We start from the raw sequence: 15,702 nt of genomic DNA on the forward strand, positions 1-15,702 counted from the left end.
AGAAAGTGGTCACACAGGAAAGTTCTCTGGTCAGTTGTTTAGTCCTCAGAAGCGAGGATAATACGTAGGTGTGAAGCTCGGGTGTTTCAGACATTTGGGGTTTTTTTGAGTTTGTGTGGTGTGATTGTGAATGTGAGTCTGCATGAGATTGTGTTTTCTCAGGAGATTGACCCACTCACACAACACAAGACATGCTTTCATCTTCTAAAGAAACCTCCTCACTACTGGACACTTTACATTATTAACTCCTTCTTTCCGCTCCCCGACTGTATCTGGACATTTGTTAATAATCCATCTCTTCAGATGGAAGTCTTGCGGTGAGGAATTGTCCAAACTTTGACCTTCTCCGTGAAAGAGGCATATTGTGACTCAGGTGTGGGTCCCTATGTTGATAATTTTGACCACTGTCCTGTACTCACCACTCTGTCACAGGGTCATTAGCCACAGAGTAAGGAGTTTGAGAATCTGTGGCCATCCCTGGAAGCACCAACCACCTCCCACACACAGCCCATCATGAATGGAAGGCCCCAGTGGTCACGCAGTCCATGGCAGCTATATTTGGATCTAACAGTTTACTTTGTCACACTCATTGGTGTTAAAGGCACTTGTAGGGTCTACAAGCTTCTGATTAGCTCTAGGATTCTACAAGACTGAGGCTCCACGTAGCACTGTAAACATTTGTCACAGTTGAGGACATTGCTTAGGCTCTTTCCCAAGGAAGTTAAGAATTAGGGCGATAACATCACAACAAGCAGCTTCTAAATGAGTTTGGAATCCGGGAGACCTGACGCGTGCACTGTGCTTTGCTGTGTTTCTATAATGTGTCGAATAAATTAAGGTATTCATCCACAAAATCTGTCTGGTGGATGTTTCATGTGCACACCCAACTGCACGATCTCCCTCGGCCTAACTTGACTTCAGGAGGGTCATCTGGGTAGCAGTGCAGAAATTATTTCTAATTTCTCTGTGGTCTTCTGCCAGCAAGATGTCTATAGTTGTATGTATTGTCATGCATTTCCCAGGCCGCTTTAAGGTAGAGGAAGAAAGAAGAACAGAGCCTCTTCTTTATATTTATCGGAGGGGCAGCGTGAAGTGGGCGGAAAGAGTTTGTTTCTCACCGCAAGACACAGCACACTTGATCGACCAGCAAGATGAAGGTACTGTGGAAATAATGCTCACTACGGTACTTCCAGAAAAATTCTTCAGTGTCCCATATTTAAGTGACTATTGCAAAATGGCTGTCATATTTATCTTTTATTTCATGCGTAGAAACACACATGTATTTAGTCCATCAGTGGTGCTGTCACCATGGAGGTCAGGAAGCAATGACAATTCACTATCTGATCATGTTCAATAGTAAACGAGGTCTCTAGTTCCTGTTGACACATTAGCTGATTTTGCAACATTATTTGAATATCTCGCTCCGTGATAAACGTTATTTAGAACAGGTTAAAATAACACAAAAATATGGTAGATAATACACAAAGGTCTTATATTGTACCTCACATTTCCCATATTAGAAATATATTACATTCATAAGATACATTTAAGAAAATGAATGAAAAAGAATCAATACATTTTTATTAAATAAAGGTCCATATAGTCTACTAAAACTTCCTCTTGTGCTCTGACATTCTGTGAGTTTTAACAAGACCCTATGATCACTTATCACAAGTAGTGTCTCATACACACACCAATGTTCATAATGGCATTATTCACAATAGTCAGATGGTAGCAAGAACCCCTAATTTCATCACCTGTTGCGTGGATCAAATGTGGTATGTCCACCTAGTGGGGTAGTATTCAGCCCAAAAAGTGTGTTAGATTTTAAATAGGGTACCATATAGATGGACACTGCAAAATTTGGGCTTATTGACATCAGACGTACACAGAAAAAGAATTTATGATTCCATTGATATGAGTTTTCTGAAAAAGCCCAATTCCTAGAAACAGAAAGGAGAGATGACAAGGGTTGGAAAGACTGTGAAGGCACAATGATTTATTCCTTGACATGTTTTGGGTCTAGATAGTAAGGCTGGGTCCACAGCATTGTGAATTTAATCAATGCTATTGACCGATATAGTTACAAATGATTAAAAGCAGCACAATAGGATGTAAAGTCCATCACAATAAAAGTAAAATATCCAATATTACACATGCTGAAGACACTAGCATCATGTATGAATGCGTGGATGCTAGAAATGGTTATGTAACTTTAGAGAAAGTGAGAATTTAGCCCGGCTTTAAGAAGAGCAGGAGGAATCAGAATCCTGTCATTGAAACATAGCATGCATTTTAGATGCTATTTGATGGATTAGATTCCCTTGAGCTAGACCGTCAAAGGCTCTAGTTTCTCTTTCTTGCCTGGCTCTTTCTTGGCTTTCTTTCATCCACCAACGAGAATATCCCAGAAGGCTCTCAGTCCATACTGTTCACCACCCACTTCCACATTCTCTAGCCCCATATCAACCTAAAGCAGAGCTCTCTGAGACAGTCCTGAGCAGCACCACCAATATCTGACAGTGACTCTGTATGCCTCTATCTCCGTCTGACACCGTACTGCAGGAGCTCTCAGACACCATGGTTGGAGAGGTTCCTGACACTGTGGTGCAGGAGCTTCCCGACACCATGGTGGAGGAGGTGTCGTACACCGTGGTGGAGGAGCTAAGAAGAGAAGATCTGGATGAGGAGGTCCCATCTACGACGAAGGTAAGATGGCCTTCCACCCTCGGCAATGGAAATGTTGCTTGCTTTCTTTCTTTTTTTTTCAATAAAATTGCGATCTAAAAATGTAAGCACATACCTGCTAGATGATAGAGTCATTCTCTTAGTTGGGAGAATGTTGAGTGCGAGTCTGTGGCCACCTGATATATGATCCGAGAGGGCTTGCAAAAAGGACAGCATCACTTTCACACTGGAGAAGGGCAAGAAGAGTCCTGAGCATCAGAGTTTCTTCCTTGAAAAAAGAATTTTGGACTTGCCAATTCAAAGGGACTTGAGACAGCTTCCATGAAGTGCTCAAAGCTTTCCCCCAGGTATTCTGTAGGTTTTCTCTTGGGGTCATTGACTCAGACACTGTTTCTCAACTGGTGTCCTGAAGTTAAGAGAACAGAAAGCCTAGGCGAGCAGTGTTCAGGGGGATACGATCCTCACAGTGTTTTCCTTTCTCTTCTGGCAGGTGGACGACAAAACAAATGAAAAATGTACGTATTGTTTAATCACTCACTTGCTAAGGATAAAGCTGGATGCTGAAGGAGGTGGGACTCTCTTGCCGGTTTGGTCTGGTAGTCCCCCTGATTTCATGATCATGTTGGGGATGAGGGTTAAGCATGTAATGAAAGCACCAGATAATCTAGGAAATAACTTGGAAAATTTGGAGTCCTTGGAAGCCATGATATGTGGGTAGTGCAATTTATGTGTTTGAGTTTTGGGGTGGTGTTTATCAATATTGGGTGGTGTGATTGTGAATGTTCGTGTGTGTATGAGTGCCTGTGTGTCCTCAGGAGAGTTTCCCTCTCACACAACACAATACAAGCATCTCCTTTTCAAAAGAAGCTCCCCACCACTGCACACTTTCCATAATGAACTCGTCGTAACCCCCAGCTGTATGTGGAGGCCGCTTAATATTTCCTCTCTCCATGTGAAGGTGGTGCCGAGATGAATGACCCCAAATCTAAACATAGTCATGGGTCCCTGTGTTCATACTACTGACAGGCCCTCAGCACCGAGGCACAAGATGATCAGTGACCTGGCAACAAAGTGCCAGCTTCTGTGGCCATGCTTGGCAGTGCTAGAGCCTACACAGCTCCCACACGCAGCCCATCTTGAGAAGATGTCTTCAGTGTCACATAGCCCAGGGTAGCCAAAGTTGCATGTAACAGCTGGCCGTGGCATAGTCATTGTGTGAAAGGCACATGGAGGGCCCACATGCTCCTGGTCAGCTGAGAGGGTGACAGAGGTGTGAGGACAATGTTGATCGTCATCTATCAGTGTTGTGGTTGCTCCTCAGCTCCTGTTTCAAGGCAGTTAAGAGGGAGATGACATCACAATAAACCTCGAAAGCTCACCAAGCCTACAAGCACTACCCAAGGACAGTCTCAAGTCAGCACTCAAATTTGTACTGGTGCAGACCCAGGCCCCCTCAACCTTGCTGCAAATCTTTTACTCTGTTGGGGTAGGGAGCGGCAGTGCTTCCCCCTGCTTCCCCGGTGTGAGAAACTGCCCCACTGTCCATGGGCAGCGTGAGTATGGACAGCCACTGACTCTAAGGGCACGCACGGTCTATTGAAAAGAAAAACGGGGAGGAAAATATCACAGGGTTGTTAGTGACTATTTTCAATCATGGGGTTTAGCATTTTCAGATCTTTTGCATTGGATTTTGTTCATGAAAAATAATTAGTGAGTAAATGTAATGAGGTACTTTTCCTAGAATTGATTTCAGTTCCATAATCAGTTTGTTTTTCATCAACAACAAAATCTTACAGGAGAGCTAATCAATGCAAAAGTAGCATCTGTGAATTGATTTTGAAAGAAGCAACAAAGAGGGTGGCAATGTAGCTGAATCTCAAAACCATAAAAATGTCATATGACTCTGTCTTGATTCATACCATGCACTTGAGTGTTTACTCTTTGTCAGATTGACCATTTGACATGGATTAGTTTAGTTTCCCCTTAGCTAGAACACCAAGGCCTGTCTTTTTCCTTTTTTCCTATTCCAGTTTTGTGCCTTCCTTCATCCACCCAGAGAGACAGCCTTGCCAAACATCTCAATCTGTAGTTATTAATCATCCAATCCACACACTCTGTCCAAAGTGCACATCAGGCCCAGCCGCCTGAGTAAATCCTGGGCAGCATCAGCAATGACTGACACTTGCTCTGTGTTTCCATAGCTTCCCCCGATGTCATAGTGGAGCAGCCTTCTGGAGACAAGGACTCTGAGAAGGACCCATCTATTCCGCATGTATGTTCTCCTTCAGTCCTTTGCGATGGAAATGTTGATATATTTTGTTGTACTACAATTAAATCATGAAGATATGAACATGTACATTCCAGATGGTAGACAATTGAGTTGGTGGGGACATTGTCAAGTATGAGTTTTTTACGTAATTTTTCCTACTTCAAGATGGCATTCAAAAGGACTGCATTAGTCATAAACTGTAGAGTAGGGAGCATTTATTTCTTCATAGAATTTACCTCCTTGAAGAAGAGTTTTGCATTGGCCAATCCAAGTATACTCGGAGACCTTCCATGAAGAATCAAACTTTCCCACAGGTGTTCTGTATGTTTTCTCTTGAGGTCATTAACCCAAGTTTCCAGTCTGCTGTCCTAAAGAAATCAAGAGAACAGAAGCCCTGTGCAGAGTGTCCAGATGGTGTTCATCTAACAGTGCTTTCATTCTCTCTCTCTCTCTCTCTCTCTCTCTCTCTCTCATTGCAGGTAGATGCAGAAGACGAAAAAGGTATGTATTCAGGAATCAGTCCGTTGCTGAGGCTAAATCTGGGTGCAGACCACGGTGGGGCTTTCCTACCCTTTTGGTCTAGAAGGCCCCGTGATCTGTGTTCGTGCCAGGAATGAAAGTTGGGGTGTAGTGGAGGGGAGTGTGGTACAGGAAAGAATCCTGGCCAGTTCTACTGTGGCCAGCAGCCGTGACGACTTTTAGATGTGTGGCTTGTGAGTTTGAAGTTTGGGGTGCTTTTGATGAGTGTGTGTACTGTGATTGTGAATGCGAGTATATGTGCGTGGTGTGATTCCTCAGGCTTTTAACGAGTTACACAACATATTCCCCCGGTTCATTTTCGACAAAGATTCTCGTGTTCACAGACCACTTTACATAAGTCATTCTTTCCTCCGCGGCTGTATCTGGAGCTTTGTTTAATATCTCGTCTCCTCATATAGAGGCAGAACTGAGATGAATGGCCCAAGCTCTTCAACTCCTACATGGAAGAGATCTATGTGAACCCAGGCGTGCATCCCTATGTCGATGCCCTGGACCACTGACAGACACTCACAGTCAGCCACAGGGTCATTACTGCCAAAGGGAGGAATTTCCAGTAAATGTGGACATGGCTGGAAGTGCTAGGGTCTACACAGCTCCCAAACGTTGCCTATCAAGGGTAGATGTCCTCACTGGTCTCATAGACCAGGGCAGCTGTCAGTGTCTTTAACAGTAGACTTTGACATAGTCATTGGCATGAAGGCACATATAACGTTCACATGCTACAGGTCAGCACACAGATTGTAAGAGGTGTGAGGCTCCACGAAGAAGAATGTGGAACAATACCTGTCAGTGCTGGGGTCACTCGTCAGCCTCTGTCCCAAAGAGTTAAAAATCAAAGAGACTTCATCACAGCTAACCACAGAAACACCCAAATCCTGTCAGCACAAACCCAATAGACAATGGCAAGTGAGAACTCAGAGTCAACCTAGAGGAATCCCGATGCCCACTCCCCTTGTTGCAAACTCCTGCCCAGCTGGAGTAGACAGAGACTGTGCCTCCCATGCCGTTCTCACGTAAGGAACTGTCCCACTGTCTGTTGCCTGTTTGAGAGAGGACACACAGTGACTCAATGGCATGCATACATTGTATAGAAACTCAATGATAGAAAGGTCATTATCACAGAGGACGACATCAATTCAACGTAATGAGATTTCACTGTTTTCAAATCTTCTGTATTTTATTCACTTCATAAAAAAGGATTAGTGAATAAATAGAATGGGATAGTTTGTGTAGAAGTAAGTTATGTCTCCAATAAGTTTGCTTTGCATCAAGTCAAATGCCTTACAGAAGTGTTTTTGAACACAGCAATAGCAGGTATGGATTATGGAGGAAAAAGTGACCTTGGAGGAAATCACGAAAACAGTGGCAATTTAGCTGAATCGCAAAAGCATAGAAAAGTCATATGACTCTGTCTGGGAATCACACCATGCATTTTAGTGTTTACTCTTTGTCAGATATATTATTTGACATGGATTAGTTAACCTTTAGCTAGAAAACCAAGGGCTGTCTTTTTTCTTTTTTCCTGTTCCATATTTGTGCCTGCCTTCATCCACCCAGGAAGACAGCCTTGCTGAACATCTCAGTTTGTAGTTAGCAGTTATCCACTCCACACACAAATCCATCCAAAATGCACATCAAGCACAGCTGCCTGAATACGTCCTGGGCAACATGAGCAATGATTGACATTCGCTCTGTGTTTCCCTAGCTGCCCCAGATGCTGTGGTGGAGGAGCCTTCTGGAGACAAGGCCTCTGAGAAGGACCCATCTATTCTGCATGTAAGCTCTGCTTTCTTCCTTTGCGATGGAAATGTTGATTTATTTCGTTTATTAAATCATGAAGATATGCACATGTATACTCCAGATGGTAGATAATTCAGGTGGTGGGGAGACAGTCGAGTGTGAGTTTTTTACGTAATTTTTCTTGCTATAAAGGGCTTTCAAAAGGACAGCATTAGTCATAAAGTGTAGAGTAGGGAGCATTTTCCTCTGCATAGCATTTTCCTCCTCGAAGAAGAGTTTCACATTTGCCAATCTAAGTACATTGACAGACCTTCCATGAAGAATCCAACTTTCCCACAGGTGTTCTGTATTTTCTCTTGGGGTCATTAACTCAGGTTTCCAATCTGCTGTCCTAAAGACATCAAGAGAAGAGAAGCCCTGTGCAGAGTGTCCAGGATGATGTTCTCCTAACAGTGTTTTGTTTTTTTTTTCCTCTCTCTCTCTCTAATTGCAGATAGATACAGAAGACGAAAAAGGTATGTATTGAGGAATCAGTCCGTTGCCGAGGCTAAATCTGGGTGCTGACCATGGTGGAGCTTTCCTGCCCGTTTGGTCTAGAAGGCCCCCGATCTGTGTTCGTGCCGGGAATGAAAGTTGGGGTGTAGTGGAAGGGAGTGTGGTGCAGGAAAGAATTCTGGCCAGTTCTACTGTGGCCGACAGTTGTGATGACTTTTTGGTGCTGGGGTTTGTGTGCTTGAAGTTTGAGGGTGTTTTTTGAGAGTGTGTGTTCTGATTGTGAATGCAAGTATGTGTGCTGGTGCGTGGTGCGTTTCCTCAGGCTTTTACCGAGTTACACAACATATTCCCCCGGTTCACTTTCTAAAATGATTCTCATCTTCACAGAGCACTTTACATAAGTCATTCTTTCCTCCGTGGCTGTATTTGGAGCTTTGTTTAATATTTCGTCTCCTCATATGGAGGTAGAACTGAGATGAATGGCCCAAGCTCTTTACTTCTTATATGGAGGAGATACATGTGAACCCAGGCATGCATCCCTATGTCGATGCCCTGGACCACTGACAGACACTCACACTCAGCCATAGGGTCATTACTGCCAAAGCGAGGGATTTCCAGTAAATGTGGACATGGCTGGAAGTGCTAGGGTCTACACAGCTCCCAAACGTTGCCTATCAAGGGTAGATGTCCTCACTGGTCTCATAGACCAGGGCAGCTGTTGGTGTCTTTAACAGCTGACTTTGACATAGTCATTGGCATGAAAGGCACATATAACGTTCACATGCTGCAGGTCAGCACACAGATTGTAAGAGGTGTGAGGCTCCACGAAGAAGAATCTGGAACAATACCTGCCAGTGCTGGGGTCACCCCTCAGCCTCTGTCCCAAAGAGTTAAAATCAAAGAGACTGCATCACAGCAAACTACAGAAACACCCAAATCCTGTCAGCCCAAACCCAAAGGACGGTGGCAAGTGAGAACTCAGAGTCAACGTAGGGGAATCCCAATGCCCATCCATCTTGTTTCAAATGCCTGCCCAGCTGGGGTAGACAGAGACTGTACCCCCCACGCTATTCCCACATAAGGAACTGTCTCACTGTCTGTTGCCTGTTTGAGAGAGGACACACAGTAACTCAATGGCATGCACACGTTGTATAGAAACAAAATGACAGATCTTTATCACAGATGATGACATCAATTCTACATTATGAAATTTCAGTTTTCAAATCTGTATTTTATTCACTTCATAGAAAAGGATTAGTGTATAAATAGAATGGGATCATTAGTGTAGAAGTGAGTTATGTCTCCAATAAGTTTGCTTTGCATCAAGTTAAATACCTTACAGAAGTGTTTTTGATGAGCACAGGAATAGCAGGTATGGATTATGGAGGAAAAAATGATCTTGGAGGAAATCATGAAGACAGTGGCAATTTAGCTGAATTTGAAAACAGGCAGGAAGAATCAGGATTCTTTCTTTGAAATGAGGCACAATTGTTCGTGTTTTCTCTTTGTTAGATTATTTCCTACTGATTAGGTTTCTTTCAGAAAGACAAAGTCATATTTCTTTTGTCCATTTCTTTTCTGCTCTTCTGCTTGGCCTTTCTTTCTTGAGCAAGGAGGAGGCCCGGCAGCAGTTCAGTTCCTACTTACCCAGCACCCTCATCAGTACACTCTCGCCCCTGTCAGCACTCAGCAGAGCTCCCTAATCCTTCATAAGCAGCAGCACCATGGACTGACAGTCACTCTGTCTCCTCACAGATCCCCCCGAGGACCTGCAGAAGGAGACTCCTAGTGAGAGGTCAGATGAGGTGACATCTATCACCAAGGTATGCTCACCCCGCTTCCCTTGCAATAGAAATGGGGATTTTTTTCTTTGTCCTTAAAACGAAGGTATAAAAATGTGAGCACGTACATTCCCAATGATACAGACATTTACTTGGTCGCAAGAGTGTCAAGAGGAAGTCTAGTACCAACTGATAACTGATTCTAAGGAACCTTCAAAAATGACTGCAGCAGTTATAAATCATCGGGGTTGGGTGGGAGCTGTTTGTCTTAGCAATTTTTCCTCTCTGGAAGAGAAGTTTGTAATTGCTCACCTAAAATGGTCTTGTGAGAAAGTTCCCCAGTATAGTTTGTGCCCTTCGACCTGAGTAGTTTTGTCCTGTTCTTGCTGGTGGGTTCCGTTGACACTTCCAGCATTTCCCATCTGATTTTCTAACGTAACCGATTTGAGCAAAGGCCTGTGCAAACAGGACCCTGCAGGATGTGACACCCATTGTATGTTCTGTCATTTCAGGTGGTTCCTCTTGCCCTTGAAGACGGTACGTATTCTAGAATTCTTCATTTGCTGAAGAAAAATCTTGAAACTGAGAAAGGGAAGTATTCTTGCTGGCTTAATGTGGGGAGCCACTTTGATTCTAGCTTCCTGCTGGCAAAGAGAATCGGAGACGTGGTCATAGAAACTGATTTTCTAGGTAACGAACTGAGACCATGATCCCCAGTTCCATGAGGTGGTGTAGATTTCTGTGCATGGGTGTGAGTGTGTGTCATGTGAATCCATATGGTGTGAACCTGAGTGTGTGTGTGATGTTTGGTGTTTTGAGTGTTTCTCTTGATTTATGTTACTGTAAGACCACAGTTGCCGATGTCTGCTATCACCTAAACATTCCCCTCACCATCTCATCATGAACGGATAGGTATCTAAGTGTATGTATTAATCACCTTGCAAAATTCGAATGTGCGCGTTTACTGTATGCCAAGTATATACCTCAATTAAACTGAACACAAATCCCGTCACCACCCAGGTCAATGTTGTCTGGCTTCTTAATGGATAAACCATGTCACTGTGCCACAAAAAAATTCTTTTTAGTACAGTATATAACCCCTCAGTATATCTTACGGCATTTTGAATGGTCATGTTGTGGCCACTTCCTTCATTTACACTGCCTCTGTTAATGAGAGGCTTCTGAATGACTTCTCCTTCCATCCTTCTTAGCTAGTTGCTGGGCAGGGCTCCTCACTTTTGCTGGTGGCCCCCAATGTAGCCGCATGCCACATGCAGTTCTGGAGGCATCTGAGCCAGGACGAGCCTCTAGGAATATTTGGGAGCAATTCACTGAGATTTTCTGCAAAGAGATCTAATATTTATCTTCAGCCACCCTTGCTAAGAATATGCAGTGTCATTCTGTGTCCAATACTTCTCTGAGGTATGGACTTTGTGTGCTGGGCAAGAAACACTGTGTCCAATGAGAAGAGAACCGAGAGGTCTTCAGGACTGAGCATCAGGGTAGCACTGGGTTTTCATTCAATGAGGACAAAGGGGACATTGTGCCCTGCAAGGTGGCATAGAGAAGCTCCACAGTGGGACAGGGGCATCACCCCTCATGTCCCTGTGGCATACACAGGAACATGGGGTCATGGTTTCTTCTGGAGGGCTCTGTAAGAATCAAGTCCAGGAAGCTGGTTTAGGTCAATCATATAAAACGTGCCAAACTGGTTTAGGTCAATCATATAAAATGTGCCAAGTGATGGTTTGAGTTTTCTTTGGACCAGGACAGCTGTGAGAATTATGAATGTAGTAGAATTTCATTGCCCTGTAGGTTTTCATCTTTTCCCCATCAATCAAAACTGAGGCTACTTCAATGTAAAATGTCACTCGTTTATCCATGAACCTGTCTCCTTGAGACAGGATTGCTGCAAATGGCAGGATTACTTTGGTTTTTAAAAATGCATAAAATTCTATTAAATGCATATACCCTATTTTTTTTTATTCATTCGTTTGTCGATGGACATGGGTGCGCTTTCTGGATCTGGGCTCTTGTGAATAATGCTGCAATGATCAAAGGAGTGCAGTATCTCCTCCAAGCTCTAACTTTATTTGCTGGGATGCATAGCAACAGCGCAATAGCTGGATCGCATCGTAGTTTCATTTGTAAATTTTTGAGGAACCTCAATACTGTTCTGCACGATGACTGCACCATTTTACTTTCCTCCCAACAGCATAGAAAGGTTGCAGTTTCTCCATCTCCTCGCCAATATTTGTTATCTCTTTTTTTTTCTTGTGGACAATACACGTCCTGTCAGGAGAGAGGCACTTCTTCTTGACCTTTTTGATGTGCATTTCTTTGATGATTAGTGATAATGAGACCTTTCATAGCTCTGTGGGCCGTGTATGCTTTCTTTGGAGACATGGCTTTTAAAGATTTTGGCCAGTTTTTATTGGGTTATTTGCTTTTAGTTTTGTTTTTTTGCAATTGAGTGTTAGCCTTTTGTATATGCCTTGAATACTAGCTCCTCTTCAGATACAAGCTTTGCAAGGTTTTTCACATTTTCTAGGTGTCATTTCATTCTCTTGATTCTTGAAGAGACTATCCTTTCCTCATTGTGTCGACCTGGCATCCTTCACAAAGATCATTTGGTACTATCAGTGAGTTTATTTAGGACACCCTATCTTTCCCATTGATCTATCTGCCTGTTTTTAACGCACCTGCCATGGTATTTTGATTATGGAAGCTTAGTCTGGTGTTTTGAATTCAGGAAGTGTGGAGCCTCCATCTTGTTCCTCATTGTGAAGATAGTTTTGACTACTGGGATGCTTTGTGGTTCCATATGACTTGTAGGATTTTTTCTGTTCTGTAAAAGTGGCATTGAGATGTCGCTAGGTGCAGCAAGAATCTGTCAATCCCTTTGGCTTTTATGGAAATGTTATCAATATTGTCTTCCAACCCGTGAAAACAGTATTTCATTCCAATTATTTACGTCTTTTAATTCCCTCTTCTTTTGACTTTACAATTCTTCCATCCTCTTTGGGGCTTTTCCACTGCCTGACCAGGCTCTATTCCAGAGTCAGGGCTGAGAAGGGGGAAAAGGATGAAAGTGAAGTGTCCAGCACCCATCACTCTGATTCTCTCTCACACAGGTCCGTTAGCATGCTCTTCAAACTTGCTTACATCTGGGCCTTCTGCTGGGAATTCTCTAATATCTGGTTTTGACCATACTTTTGAACAACGTCAGAGCTTCAAGTAATGCGTAGCACAGGCACATGGGTCCGTGAAGTACACACATGTGAATGATCAGATCAGCCCCACAAATGACTCTGTAAGAACTAGGAGGGGAGGATACACCTTCCACGTCATTGAATTCTAGAGTTGCTCTATCTAGTGTGGCAGGCAGTAGCTAGATGAGACTGTTTTTAATTAATAATACTTGATCGTTTATTAATGCATTGAATGAAAAGAAAATAAACACATCCATTTGTTCATTCACACTAACCACATTCAATTGTCTATAACAGTCAGAATTTCTGGTTGATAACTTTGGAGGTGGGAGCAATGTTGGGTTTGAGGTGAGAAGGTGAAAGGTGATTGCTTCAGCATCTCTCTGATTTGAAGTTTGCAAGGTGATCAATGTCTTGTTTAAGGGCTCTGACCCCATAGAGCCCAAGGAAGGTCTGAGAACCTGGAGGAAAGATTGGGGTGAGGCTGTGTGACTCACCATAGGCTCAACTGAAGCTAAATGAATAGGCGAGACTCTCTTTCTAAAACGTTATTGCTCTTGATTCTGTTTCTACAGATTTGGTGTTAGAGAACTTGTCTGACATCAGCGATGAGGATGAAGACGATCCAGGTAGGTGGCAACAATGACTTTGTATCCAATAGGAGGGGATACCTGGGACCAGTTGGGTGGCACCTGCTACATGGGAGACTGAGGAAGGGAGATATGGAATCAGACAGACAAATGAAATGTGTCTAGAAGTTGGATTTGTTTTTCCCCACTTTATTAATGTCAGAAAAAGGAACTGTGTCCATGGGCTTTGAGTGTGCTGCGTTTGACATCATGTGTTCTTGCTATTCTCTTTAAAAATTATCTTTCCCAGATGACTTGCTCTTTCCTTTCCCTACTCTAGCCAAATCTCCTCCACAAAGAGAAGAAGAAAGCATTTAAGTAGAATAGAATAACGCTGAACTTCTGTTGCATGGGACAAAACAAGGTAAGGTAAAAAAAAGTGTACCCGTTCTCCATTGTTTCCTAACTTACTTACGTCAGTTCAGATAAAACCACAATAAAAAATACTGGCGTTTCTCCTACTGCTTGCGACTCTAAAAGTAGAAACAAAAGGATGGTAACACTCTGAGCAAGCCAATGAAAGGCGCCCTGAGCACATCTTCCCAGAGAACAAATACACATTCCTCTTGCGGCCACAGCAGGAGAATGGCGGTGGATTCCGTGGAACCCGGGAGGGAAGTAAGAAGAAGCCCAAGAAGCCTATTTGTGGATTCATGGCGGGGAGATGTGCCTGCTGATTCCAGATTGGGTTCTTCATTATAATTTATGCCTCCTGGCCTTTAGAGTTCTTCCCCACTGGGTTAAATAGGGTGGCCAGACTCGATTGGGGAACTTTACTGTTGAGAGATCCTCACGTGGTCCCATTGGGTCCCGCATCCCTTGATAGTGTTCGCTGAGGTCCTTGTTTGAACGCCATGAGTGTCTGATTAATTCAGCCCACTGCAGGGTCTAGAAAGGTATGAGGAGTTTGTAGACACTGGACTGTGGTGAGGAAGGAATGAACAAGGAGGCGGCACACGGAGCACTAATGAAGCCACTGCCCGCTGTCCATCAGTCATAGCACAGGCTGCTCAGACCAAAAGTCAGCAGACAGTGGAGGTTTCAGCCTTATTTCAGGGAATTATCAAAGCACCAACACGAAAGGCCAGTATCCCTCTTCATGGACATTAAGAGCTCATGCAGGGTTTTTCAATGAAAGAGAAGCTAGTTTTTGGTAAATCTGTCATGTAGCAGTAGATGTAGAATATTCTGCATTGCGTTGAGCATCGCTCAGACCACTGGTGATTCAAGGTGGTCACCTGGTCATGGGGAAGGCTCAGTGTGAGACAGCTGACAGTGGACAGACGCTGGGGGAGGATGGCCACAAGCTGGGACTTCCCTGGTCCTTATGAGGGTCTTTGCTCAGAAGAAACTGTTGTTTCTGGGGTCAGAGCCAGAAAAGTATAAGCAGGGTCTGCATTATAAAGTTGGACTCCACATGGCTCAGGCTCTTCCTCCAGGACATCACGTCTCTCCCACAGAAAGTTGGGGCAGGAGCATTTGACAAAGACACCAAGGGCATCTCATTGTTCAGGCACCAAGGGCATGGTCTCAGGTGTCTTAGAATTTCAGGATCTCTAGGCCCTGGACAGCATCCATGTTCTCGTCCCAGATTACACTCATCAGTGTTGTGTCTCTGGGCAAATCGCTGAATCTCTATACATTTCTATGCTTTTCACTGTAAATGATAAGTTACAGCTCCTGCTTTGCCTTCTCTGCATAAAGCTGATGTGGGGATTTCAGGAGATGATAACAGATACTCTCCGTGAACAGGAAGGCATCACTCTCATGCAAAGGATAAAACTAACCTGCCACCTTCCCTTGCTGTGAAGCCATCCCAGTCCCCTCTCTAGGTTCAGCTGCTACCAAGTTTCTAGGTTATACTTGAGTGATTGGACACTTACAGAGCAATTACATAGCACTAGTCACTAATTTTTCTCATAGCCTTACTTGTATGTAATCATTTTTAGCCTCATCACATAATATTAACGAGTAGGCCACCTTAAAATTGCAGATCTTGGAACAGGGCATTGAGGTCCCGAGGAATCTGAAGAATTTACCCTGGTATGTGGAGCTTCTAAATAAGGAAGAAGAGGTTCAAGAGAGTTTACATCCAGCAACACCATGGGGTACATCCCTCAGTGCAGCCCAAGGAAGGTACTGTGGAAATATGCATATTAAGTCTATTCAGGAATCATTATTTGGTGTTTTCATTTTAAGAGAAAATTATATAAATTCTAATCCATGCTGTTTTTCAATTGCGTGAGTGCAATTTAAATGTGTCCATTTGATCGGTAGTGCTGTAACTGTAGAACAAAAGATGCATAGGAACCGAAAATGTGGTTCAATTGAAATAGTAAACAGGATCT

General features: G+C 43.5%; 1 protein-coding gene across 1 annotated transcript; it reads left to right on the forward strand.

The window, feature by feature from the left end:
* Positions 1-2,580: 2,580 nt before the first annotated feature.
* LOC120599951 (midasin-like) lies at positions 2,581-14,230 on the forward strand. Its single transcript, XM_039859107.1, has 10 exons — positions 2,581-2,709; positions 3,179-3,203; positions 4,890-4,960; positions 5,437-5,458; positions 7,203-7,273; positions 7,731-7,752; positions 9,488-9,555; positions 10,026-10,050; positions 13,301-13,354; positions 13,635-14,230. The coding sequence occupies exons 1-10, from the start codon at positions 2,581-2,583 to the stop codon at positions 13,670-13,672; spliced, it is 525 nt and encodes a 174-aa protein (XP_039715041.1). The 3' UTR covers positions 13,673-14,230.
* The last annotated feature ends 1,472 nt before the right edge of the window (positions 14,231-15,702 follow it).

This window comes from Pteropus medius, unplaced genomic scaffold (genome assembly GCF_902729225.1).
Source record: "Pteropus medius unplaced genomic scaffold, Ma_sr-lr_union100, whole genome shotgun sequence".
Classification (NCBI taxonomy): domain Eukaryota; kingdom Metazoa; phylum Chordata; class Mammalia; order Chiroptera; family Pteropodidae; genus Pteropus; species Pteropus medius.

Coding starts and splice junctions, on each gene's coding strand:
- LOC120599951 (XM_039859107.1), top strand. CDS start 2,581: ATGGTTGGAGAGGTTCCTGACACTGTGGTGCAGGAGCTTCCCGACACC. Junction 2,710..3,178: donor AGGTCCCATCTACGACGAAG/GTAAGATGGCCT, acceptor CTCTTCTGGCAG/GTGGACGACAAAACAAATGA. Junction 5,459..7,202: donor AGATGCAGAAGACGAAAAAG/GTATGTATTCAG, acceptor GTGTTTCCCTAG/CTGCCCCAGATGCTGTGGTG.